At 30.0% G+C, this 12,186-nt stretch overlaps 1 protein-coding gene across 1 annotated transcript in view; it reads right to left on the bottom strand.

The window, feature by feature from the left end:
• Positions 1-12,186, bottom strand: part of B9d1 (B9 domain-containing protein 1) — a 37,950-nt gene that overhangs the window by 22,965 nt on the left and 2,799 nt on the right. Inside the window, exons 3-4 of the mRNA XM_035365648.2 lie at positions 8,758-8,869; positions 743-839 (exon numbers count right to left, since the gene is read on the bottom strand). Coding sequence (XP_035221539.1) covers positions 743-839; positions 8,758-8,869 — 209 coding nt within the window. The remainder of the gene's footprint in view (positions 1-742; positions 840-8,757; positions 8,870-12,186) is intronic.

Below are 12,186 nucleotides of genomic sequence, written 5' to 3'. Positions count from 1 at the left end.
TGCTGGAAGGGAAAAAAATTGCTTATTTAGAATTTGTTATTTGAAACCACTTTTTATCAGTTTCAAAAGATATTAGACATAAGTTTCTCTTCTGCAACAGCAAAAAGTTTTACCAAAACAACAGTTTTTTGCTTCAAGAGCTAAACTAATCACCTTCAAAACTAATAATTTTATTCAAAAATCTGCACTCATCCAGAATCACTCTTTTGTCTAATTTTAATTTTTTATTCGTATATTTCTTTTTCAGTTACATCCATTCATATATAAAGTAGCAATGTACATAAAATATCCTAATAAGAGATCTAAATTAGCATGAGTTTTCTCTGTTCATATATATTTCTTTCTTTTTTCAAGACTAATAGTAGACAAAAAAAAATTTCACAGATAGTTTTTATTTATTATTTTTATAGAAAATTATAATGAAATAGAAATGGTAATGTTTACAGAAGACATTACACTTTTTTATTTCATTCTAATTTTCCATAAATTCATGTCATAAAATGTTTTATAGAACACAATAATGATCTTGATCATTTTTATAGAAAATGACCACAACTGTTTTTAGGGAAAATTATTACAAACCAAAACACAAACACAACTAAAGTGTTAAAATGATGGATATCTTTGTTATATGCTCTCGTCATGTCCTTAAATAGAGATAAATTCTAATACTTATGAAAAGAATGCTTTTGGAGACCATTATTACAATGAAATCAAATATAATCACTACAGCAGTACTTACTTTCCTGGAGATACAGGTATATGTATGGAACCATAACCACGAACAACATCATTTCCAAAAAAATCTATTCCATAAACACTAACCACTAACTGTGGCCCTAAAAAACGTTATGAAGAGTTCTCAGAAACACAAAAACTATTAGAGAAAAATACATAGATAAAAAAATAATAACAAATCACTTTAATCTAAACTATATCAAAATGATTATAAAAAAAAGAAGAAACTTAATTTACAATTATATAAATTATATTACTGAATAAAAGATTTCTTAAGAATACTCAAAGATATTAAAATAAATGTGATTTCTTATTAAAGGCAGTCACATAATTCAATAGAATGAATAATAACTGTATCACATTTAGTTATTTCATGTTTTCAGATGTTATGTTTTCATGTTTCAGATTTCATGTTAGTTTCAGAACTATTTCTAATTCATCATACAAATATGCAATCCATTTTTAGCAGTTTATGTGAATTTTACTGTAGTTTTTCAATAAATCTTTACATATATACAGAGTGCATATACAAATGAGAGTGTGTTTGCAGTAAACTTCCTAAAGAAGGTCTGGTGAAACTGCAGTAAAATTTTGACATATATATTAAATATAAATTGCAAACTTGTAATCCAAATTATGCTACCGAAACACAATTCCTTGATGCAGATAAGACTATATAACAACAAAAATTACCATTATTTCTTTTATTCAATAATAATTTAATAAATAAGCTTTAGTAAATCGCATTTACAGATTTATACAGAAAAAATGTATACAGTTTGTAAGATTAAAAATTTGTAAACCAAAATTTTAACTTTAATTTGTAATAGAACATTAACTTTTTAATTTGGTTATTTTCCCTTTCTATACTAAAAATGGTAGCTGCTTACAATCAATCTCTCTAAACAGCATTTCAAAACTGATCTTCCTGGCATGATTTTTGCCTAACGCTAATGATGCAGTAAGCGTAGTGCTTCAGATAATAAAATTTAAATTTTAGGAGCCGAAGTGTTTAGCAACCACATATAAAGGGATCACAAGGGATAAAGCTTAACTAAAACTAAATCAATCTGAACTGGGTTTACATCTCAGTTTTGTTAGATTTCTCATAAAGCCATTTCCTAAAATTATATAAACTTGCCCTCCACTGTCTATTAATGTCAAAAAAATTTAATTGCCAAATGATCCTTTGTAAAAATGCGCTGCTTAATGAGGGGAAAAAACTGTGTTATGTACAATACATTTTATAAAATCACCATTCGATTAAATCTAAAATAAAAATGTTGCATGCATTTCCAAAATGAAATTTTTTCCACTTCAGAGCATGTGAAGATAATTTCTTACAGAAAGATACGTACAGAATATGAGACAAATTCCTACCTACAACAATATATACTGTATTTTTCAGTGTATAACGCACACCAGTGTATAATGCGCATCTATAATTTCAAGCTACATTTTTTTTTAATTTTTAGGTATATTCACCGCATAACGCGCACCCAATTCTTCACAAAGAAGCCTAAAAGATACATGTGCAATGCTCTTATCTTTTGAGGTTACTTATTTGAACATTTGTCGTAGTGTTTTGAACAATGGTAAACTGCACTGACAACTGATAAGGGGAACAATATGCATGCAGGTTAAATGCTAAGGGAGTAAATATCCTGACAAATAGGGTGGACTATATTCAATGCAGCCATCCAAAAGAATGCTATTGTAAAGCACTTCCAACCTAAATTTATTCGTGGAATTAGGAATTAGATGTTTTCTCTTTTCGTAGCACATATGGAAAGCAGCACGAAAATATGTATAAGGATTTCTTTAAAAAGATAAATATTTTATTTCTGATATGTTTTGCTTTTTTAATCTTGTTATATCTTAGCTAACCTGGAAGTCCTTGAGGGCTAGAATATTGAAGAACTATGTAGCAACTTACTTATCTTAGAATTCAATGACAAGTCCAAAGAAGGGTTAAATTTACCCTTTATTCCAACTTAAAAGAAATAAACAGATGGCCCCTTCTCACGCTTACAATAACTCTCCACTTGGGCTTTAACTCAAAGTCAAAAATAAGAACTACTAATACTAAATTAACTAAAACCAGTTAAAGCTGCAAATAATTAACTAAGAGAGTTTGTCTTAACTAAGATCATCAGTGGATTCTAGCAGGCAAATAACAGTGCAGCCGAATAGCAGTAAGATTAGACTATTTGCAACAACATGGCCAGATGGCAGAACATGCTCTGTTAACTCTACTCTCTTCTAGTGAAGTGATCCAGACTTCAGATTAAATACTGGTTTCAACCTCATTTACATAAAACATAATCCTAAAAACTCATTCTGGCAGGGAAACATAGGTGGAAAACAAGAATGTAAAGCAAAGGCTTGTTCAAAAATAAAAATAACTATTAGGAAATTAAAATAAACTCCTACAGTCTGACTGATTGATTGTTCTTTTATGGAATTCTTACAATTTTGGAAATTGTTCTTGCTTTTTGGCACTTTAAATTGGCAAAAAAATTTTAATCTTACTAAGGGTTATCCTGTTAAGTAAGAACTCCATTTTTCTGAAAAGTCACTACAGAGGCTGTTCACACATTTTTTAGACGATGTATATTGTATTCACAAAACTAAATGACATAAAATTCTTGTGTTTTAAATGTTCTATTTGACATCCCTTATTCTGAACTATCTTTCGACACCGCAGTTTCCAGGATAATAATGCCTTTTGAAGTGGCAGAAGAGGTATTCTATCCCATTCCTCCCTAACAGCTTTCCAAAGTCCTGATAGGGTTTTGGGACAACGTTTGGATAATGCAATTTTTAAAAGTCCGAAAGCACAAAAATCCATAGGTGACACATCAGGAGATTTAGTAGGGATATCAGTGAAGGGTATGGCCTTGAAAACAGTTTTTTGTTCCATTTCTTTTAGGAAATTTACAGTGGATTTTGATGTGTGACTGCTAGCTTTGTCCTGATGGAGTCTCACAGATTGATGGCACTGTGGGTAAAGCGATGGTATATCATTCAGAAAAATTTGTGATAAAATATGTTCCTGATAGTATTTGGAGTTAATCTTGACATTGTTTTGGCACTCTCTTTATTTTTAACTTGCCATTATAAGAAAAACCAGCAACAATCATGAATCCCTTAGAAAAACTTTCTTTCGATCCTTTAAACCATGTACTTAAATTTTTTTCTCCCCTTTTATGATAATAAATGGCTTTTTTTTTTTTTTTTTTGTTACAACCATTTAAATACACCCATGCTTCATCTATTGTGACAATTGTTTTCCATTTTTCTTTGGATAAGTGTTTCTCATATAGAATTCTGCAGCGTGTCCTGCGTTGAGCGATAAGCTTTGGAAGAAAACGATGCACATTGCGTTTTTTCGCTTTCTTAAGATTTAAATCAACGTTTATCATTTTGTTTACAGTGGACACCGAGCATTTTAATGATTTTAATGATTTTGTCTTTTGACTAGGGGGATTTCCTTTTAACATTAAACAACGTATCTTTGCAAATGTCCATTTTTTTCTTGGATACCTGTTTGGAATTTTTGTCCCACTTGAGGCTCCAATTTGACGTCTTTTTCCTTTCTTGTTGATGATATTACCTATCGATGCTTTAGATATCACAAAACCATGACTCTCACATTGTTTTTTGATAACGGAGTATGCATATTTCTCTTCGGAAAAAGCGTAAATTTAGGCTTCGAAACACTGCTTTGTTAAATTCGCCATTTTGAATAAAAACAAAACTTTCAAGCCACAGACGATAATTTTGACTTTTAAAAACATAGTACAATTGCAATTACTTCTTTTGCAGCAAACGATTTTTTATTACCGCTTACCAAAATCGTCTAAAAAATGTGCGAACAGCCTCTGCATTGAGTTCACAATATTGAGTGGGGGTGTAGATAATTAGAAAGTACCTACTAATTCTTGTTTTTGGTTTTTTCTTATAACCTCACTTATCCATATTTTCCATTATATGAAGGATTCTCATATTCTTCAGAGCTCTGGTAATCTCTTGATCACATGATTGAATTATAGATGTGTCTTTGGTCAAGGAACACAATTTAATTTGTTTTCAGAATTTATTTGCCCTGTACAGTGTGCAACAGTCAATCCATAGAAACTTTTGAATGGGAAGGATTTAACTGAATACAGTAAAGCCTTTAAAGGCTATTTGTCTAAGGGGATGGTTACCCTTATGGAGGACTTTATAAAGGAAATTGGCTTGTATTTAAATCACATACTATGGGAAAACTATAAAATGTGCATGGCAGTTTGTTCACCAAGATTTGAATCCGAATTCAACCAACTATCATTGGTCAACAATCTTATCTACTGAGCTACTGGTGAGTGAACAAATATATTGTGCCTCATTTTATTTTAATTCAGGTCCCATTAACTCAAAATTATTGTCATCATCTATATCTTTAAATTATAATTTTGACTAGTTTTGATAGGAAAAAATCATTCTTTTAACATCTTGATGTCATTAAATGACTTGTTGTTTACAATAAAAAATGAATTTCCTACACTTTTTTATGGGAACAGGCAGGACTTAACAATTTCATAACAATATCTGAATAGATATTACATTTTTTTTAATTAGACAGGTTACTGTATTGAGAAGGTATTTAAAATAAAACAATTAAGATTTGCATCTTTTATCAAAACAGAATTTTGTACAAAGAAAGACACTTAATTTGTACAAAATTAAACTTATTCATAAATATGATATCAGTTCATAAATATGATATTCATAAATATGATAATATAAAGTTTGTACTACTGTTTCTAAAATGAATATTATGTATTTAGTATGAATGGAAGAAACCTGTATTTCAGAAAATTTATCTTTCAGCAGCAAATTACAAGGATTGATATTTACATTAGTGAAAAGTACTTCCTGGAATAAAAAATACATAAATTAATAAATAATTATCCTTATAAACTGACAGATAATTAATAAATAATTATCCTTATAAACTGACAGATATTGATATGGTACCTATTTAAACTATTTCTTTAGTATCTTTTTGATCACCAATGTAGAGTTCACATCTAATATCAGTTATAGCATTTGAGCTTATTCTGTACAAAATACAATATAAGCTCATTCTAAAAGAACATTAGCAATTTACACTGAACAATTCCTACTTTCATGAGTTGTTATTTGCATTGATAGTGGTAAATCAAAATAAAATTTTATAAAGATAACAATGGGAACCCGGTACTTCACAGACAGAAATTCCTAACTTTGATTAATTCTTTCTATGGATTTTCTTTAGAGATTCTACACACAAAATCAACTACTTTCTGCACTGTCTGACACCTTGTCCAGTCTTTTGATTGCCTCAACTTTCTGTTCCATTGATACAACAAAGTTCCTGTTGTTCTTGTTGCTAATTGATGCTTTCTTTTTTCTTCTTTGCAATATTATGTCAGTTAAGCAAAAGTCAGACAAGCAAGATCCTACTGTATTGTTTAAATCTCTGGTTACAGTTTTCTGCATCTCTCCAATGATACTAAAATAATGACTTTTGAAGAAAGACTTCATTTTAAAGAATAGAAGATAATGTAATCAAGTAGTATGCAATCTACTGCATTTATTTATTTATTCCTTAGGTGGCAGCACTAAAACATTATTTTTACATTCAAACATACAATAAAATGGCGCAGAAAAGAATTGATTAAAACAACAATCAATTTTAGTGTCATCACCTAATAATAAATAATTAAAAAAAAAAAGTAGATCACAAACTACATGATTACCAAAAGTAAACTGCATGTGCTAAATCTGGTAAGTAACATGACCATTTGAAAAATGTGACACTTTTCTTCATTGCTAAAAACTGCTTGATGGGAATGGAATTGTGTGACATTGCATTATTGTGCAGCAGAAACCAGTCATTTGTTTGAGCTTTCCCAAGCCTAACAGCCTGAATTGTCCTCAGAAGTCTGTCCATTATAGCTTTATAAAATATGAAGTTCATTGCCTGTTTTTCAATTCGTAACTTTCAATACAGCACTAAACAAACATTTCAATTCATAACTTTAACAAATTCCTAGTCAATTATCATTTTCCAATAAAAAATATCAATACATGGTCTTTACTCATGATGTCTAAATCTGAAGTTTATGTGGCCATAGTGAACTTTTTCCAACTCAAGACAATGATAGCTGTTTTTTCTCAGGACCAAATTTCATTTCTAGCCACAGTTTGTTTGGGGAAAAAAAATCGAGACTAATATTTATGATTTTCCACAAATTATCACATTCAGAAATTTCACTTACTGTTCTACAGTTAATATATGAAAGAAAAACAAGAATAAATATTTTAATTTTTACGAGATTTTCCAAGACAGTTTTGTCAGTAGTTTGCAAAGCTCAAATCTGTAAGTTGGAGGGAGAAAGAGGTGATGATTTTTCAAGAATAATATTTTAATTTTTTTCTAATCCATTTGACACTGCAAAGGGTGTTCAAACTTCTTTCAAATGTCTTTGTTGTTATTTTTCTCACTTCACAGCACAACTTTACAGCTAGACCATGACAACAGATTACTGAATTAAAGCAAACAACTAACTTCAAAGAAAATACTACCTTTTGAGGTATTATAGTAATAAATACTGTCAATTATTATTTGATAGGTTCGCTAGCCTTTGTTGCGGGTAAAAAAAAAAAAAAAAAAAGGTTGAAAACTTTGTAGGTATACAATTTTTTTTTATAAGAAACAGACAGCAAAAATTTATAGAACAACTAATTTCAGCATTTACAATGTCATTTTTGGTAGTTACATATTATTTCATTGATTATGAAAGTAGGCTACCATCAAACCATGAATGCTAGTAGACTCTACCAAAATAGTACCAGTTATTTTTGTGGAATTCTATATGAAATGATACCTCTTTATTTAATGAAAAAAACCAACATTTAACCAGCTTCAATTCTGTGCTTCACAAAATGGCTTTTGTCGATTTTTACTATTTTGTTAGGCCCTCAGATTTTAATGGAAGCTCTGTTTAAAATACTATGAATAGAAACTTCTGGCAAGTAATTGTTCCAATATAATACTCTTTCACAGGCTATATTCAATTGACCATATTGTCCATTAATACATACTTTTTTATAGTAAAATCCCATAATTTTGAATCTATTCCTCTGCTTGCTGAACTGTGCAAGGCAGGTCCTAAACATTAATCATTTCCTCTTCTTCCCATCCAGGACCAGATTTATGTATAAGCTACATAAGCTATAGTTTAAGGACCCCAATTTCTTGGAGTCCCCCAAAAAATTAAAATATAGTATAAATAATATTAAAATATATTATAACAAGCTCATAAAGGGTCCCATATCTCAAATAGTTTAGGGCCTTATCAAGTCTAAATCTGGCTCTGCCCCCCTGCAAAATGCAGCAAACAAATGCAGCAATAATAGTTACTTGACATCCCTGTTAATAAAAACAAAATGTGCCTTATCAAAAATCAATATGGGAGCATCAAATGGAAAAAGTAGATGATGTGATATCACGCTTATCTATAACTGGCACTAAATTGTACTACCTGACCTAAGTAACTTAACTTCACCTAAGTACTTCAATTTTTAAAGTGTTATTTATTCTTCCTGAAGCCCTATAAATTATAAATTTACAATCATTACAAGTTACATGTTTCTAACTTGAAATTGTGAGAGGGAACATCACAGTGAAATAGTGTGACCAATATATAGGATAGAAATGGCCTTATATCCTGTCATATGAATGCAGTAGATAAGAAGTGTTTGTATATGTTTTAAATAGTACTTTATAACATTTAAGTCCTTCGAATATTATATTGAAATATTAATCAAAGAAAGAGATGTAAGTTATGATAGCTTAAATAGAGGTTAATTAGGTTCCATCAGTATCAAGAATAGAATAAATGATTAGGTTACAACAGCATCCAGAATAGAATAAATGAATAATGAAAAGGAAAATTTTACAGCTTAATATATAATTTAAATACTTACAACCATATGGATTAGTGCTCTTGAAAGTAATATCTAAAGGAAAATTAAAGGCAAATAATTGCATATCATCTTCCCCTTTCTTTGAAATTTGTGATATACCCTCTTCAATACCCTAGATAAGAAACAGAGGAAAGTCAGACAGTCCTTATATGATAAAAAGAAAAAATAAAGTATATAATTCATAAAATTAATACATGACAAATTTCTAAAATGTATTTTATCTTCCCTCAAAAATGCCTTTAAACAGCAATTAACAATAAAAAAAATTAAATTTTGTACTCCACAATAATTTAAGAGTTAAATCTAAATCAATGAATTTATTTCATTGCTAACATATTATTTATTATTTATATTGGCAGTATCTATACCTAATACATATATTTTTTATTATTAGGCAGTATCTACTTAAATCTAAATATCAGGTAATTTTAATCCCATAAACCATTTAATTTTGAAGAGGGGGAAAAAAACGCAAATCAAGTAAAAGATACTTTTTCCTTTTTGTTAAGTTTTCCATTACACGATCAACATTTTTTTTCATATGCATTAAAGAATAGCCTTACTACCTTTACAGCTTACTCCACATACAGAACAGAATAGACAAAAAAAAAAGGTCAATCAATAAAGAGAAAGAAATATCAAATTAGTAGCTATGGAAGTATGTAAACATTATGGAGACAATGGTACTTCCTAATTATTCATATCCCGTGTTTTAACAGTTAAAAGAATTGCTGTGTTTTCGAATATACATGCAACAATAGCCAATCTACAATGTGCATATCTCTCAGGTGTTTAAGTGCACATGGTTTCACCCCCATTATATCATTACTGACATCACTACACATCATGTGGATAATTTGAAAACATGAAGACAATGTGCTGAGGGAGCTAAATTATATGTAATTCTGCCTTTTCTTGTTCAAAAATGTCTTTGGAATGTTGTGATAAGAGTGGTAACAAAATAGGTTAGATATTTCCATTAATATGCAACACTACCTTAGCAATAATAGACAGGATTAATATAGGTATTTAAGACCCCTATCACAATAGGCAGTAGGCAGCATGAAAATGCAAATGGTCTTTAGCTTCACATGACCCATTACTGCTAATATCTTTATACTACTGCCTCACCCAAACCTATGTGACAGCTAATCACTTAACAAACTGGACTCTTCTAGACCAGTGATACAGCACATAAACCCATACAGTACAAAGTCCAAGATGTGGACTCATCGAGAATCCAGACTTGGGATTTTTTTTTTTTTTTGGATATTAAATTATCAGTTTAAATCTAGTAAGGTGGCATGTAAAAATCTAATGCTTTCAATACATAGAGATAATTTTTAATACCTAGATATAATTTAATTCTATATAGAGAGATAATTTCTTGTTCAGTTACAAAGTTCCATTGTTCAAGTCTTGCAACTGCTGTGCCGGAAATTCCCACTAAATTGTCAATTAAAATGTTTTCATTCTCAGCAACTTCTGTTACATCAACTTCATTTACTACCACTTCACCAAAAATTTCATTAATTGGAAATTTCTCTCTCTTTTTTTTAATGATATCCAACAATGGTACTTTTCCAATAGCAGAGCCCAAATTATGCAAATGTAAAATTTATAGCTTTCACAATGATGTAACAAACCAGCAATATAAACAATTTCAAAAATAAAACAACTCATTTCCATATAACAAATATATTTCTTCAGTATGGTAGTATTTTATTTTGTGCTGAAGTGAAATTAAGAATTGGAACTCTCATAAGTTTTATTATGAAAAAATATCAAATGCACAGGGGTAAAGCATGCAAAAAAATTTCTAACAAAAAAGTTGCTGGTAGTCTGGAGGCCCGGATTTTAGATACTTCTGGATAACACAAAAATCAATTATTTTTTAAATTATTTTTTTTATTAATATTTTTTTATCATTCTGGATATCAGACATCCAGATTTTGGACTTTGGACTGTATAAAGGCATTGACACAGTCTTAGTTCATATAAGAACATGTATCAAAACTGCCCTTGCATTCAGCTTTTTCTCTACGCGTACTCTCTTGAATCCAAATTTACCATGATCTGTAGTAGGCTACAATTTGGCCATAGGCTTTGATTTTTTTTAATATCATTTGCATTTCAGTTCTGGAAATTTACACACATCATTTTGCATAAGCAAAATGACATTCTCAACAATTGTCTTGCTTTTTCATTAAACTATGTATTTGCTTATAGGTTCATATATAATTACGGCAGGTCGGAGTCACTAACCACTATCCCATCTGGGCAGTTACAACTCAAATTAATCATAATATATGAGTCTTTAACTACATATCATTATACCAAAGCATTAAATTTTAGTAAATTTCAATTAACATATAGTAATTATACCTTTGCACTCAGTACAACACAGAGTCAGTTAGGGCTGAGGTCAAGAGATCTGGCTGTCCAATTCATGTGGCAAATAGCCTAACTTTCAAGGTAACCATCAACCAATTGAGCCCTATGTGGACAAGCCTTTATCTTCTACTAACAGGAGCTTAGGGTCAAATGTGCCCCTGAGCAAACATAAAGGTCTAAGATCTCTCTGTACCTCATAGCATTCAGGAAGCCTTTCTCAAACACATTCAGGGGTCTGCAGCTGTTCAATGTAATACTTCCACCACAAAAATGATTCTTTTCCCTAATGGGGGGGAAGGTAACATGTTCCAGGTTCTCTCAGGATTACAGGCACATTGAGAATTAGTGTCCAGGCTGAATCTCGACTCATCTGTACAAAAGTACAGTGTTGCTCTAAAGTCTGGTTCAAGCAGAGCTTAATTTCTAAGATTAGAAGTGCCGGAGCCCTATGGAAGACCATCAGCAAAGAGAAACAAGAGTAAATAAAATAAATAAAATGACTATTAAATTCATAATTAATTTTAATATAGTCAATTATTATAAATTAATTAATAGCTATTTAACTAATGCTTATAAATTGTTATTTAATCAGTAATTATTATATAATTAATTAATTATAATTTAATTCATAATTATTAAAAAATTTTATTTATTGAAATAATTAAAGATTGAAGTAATTAAATAATTAAAATTAAATAAAATGTAAAAAGAGAAACTGAAATTTAATACACGATTTTTAATATAATTTTATTGTTAAAATAAAATTTTCGAGATTAAATTTCTACTGAAATTGTTATTCAATTACATAAAAGAAGTACCGCAGCCTTCTTATTCAGGGCTCCGGTGCGTTCCGGCTAGAATTATGGTTTATTACAAAAACTAAGAAGCACCAGAGCCGAAATCCGGTGAGCTCCGGCCCAATTTAAGCTCTGATCGTAAGGGGGGGGAAGTTCTTTTATCATCATAAAAATTAAATATACTTTAAAGTACAGCTAATGAAAATTCCAGGGTGAAACAGAATGAGGGTATGAGTGG

Source organism: Stegodyphus dumicola, chromosome 9, assembly GCF_044657685.1.
Source record: "Stegodyphus dumicola isolate Sdum_Otavi_A_Nest chromosome 9, ASM4465768v1".
Taxonomy (NCBI): domain Eukaryota; kingdom Metazoa; phylum Arthropoda; class Arachnida; order Araneae; family Eresidae; genus Stegodyphus; species Stegodyphus dumicola.
This window is presented reverse-complemented; position numbering and strand designations above follow the sequence as displayed.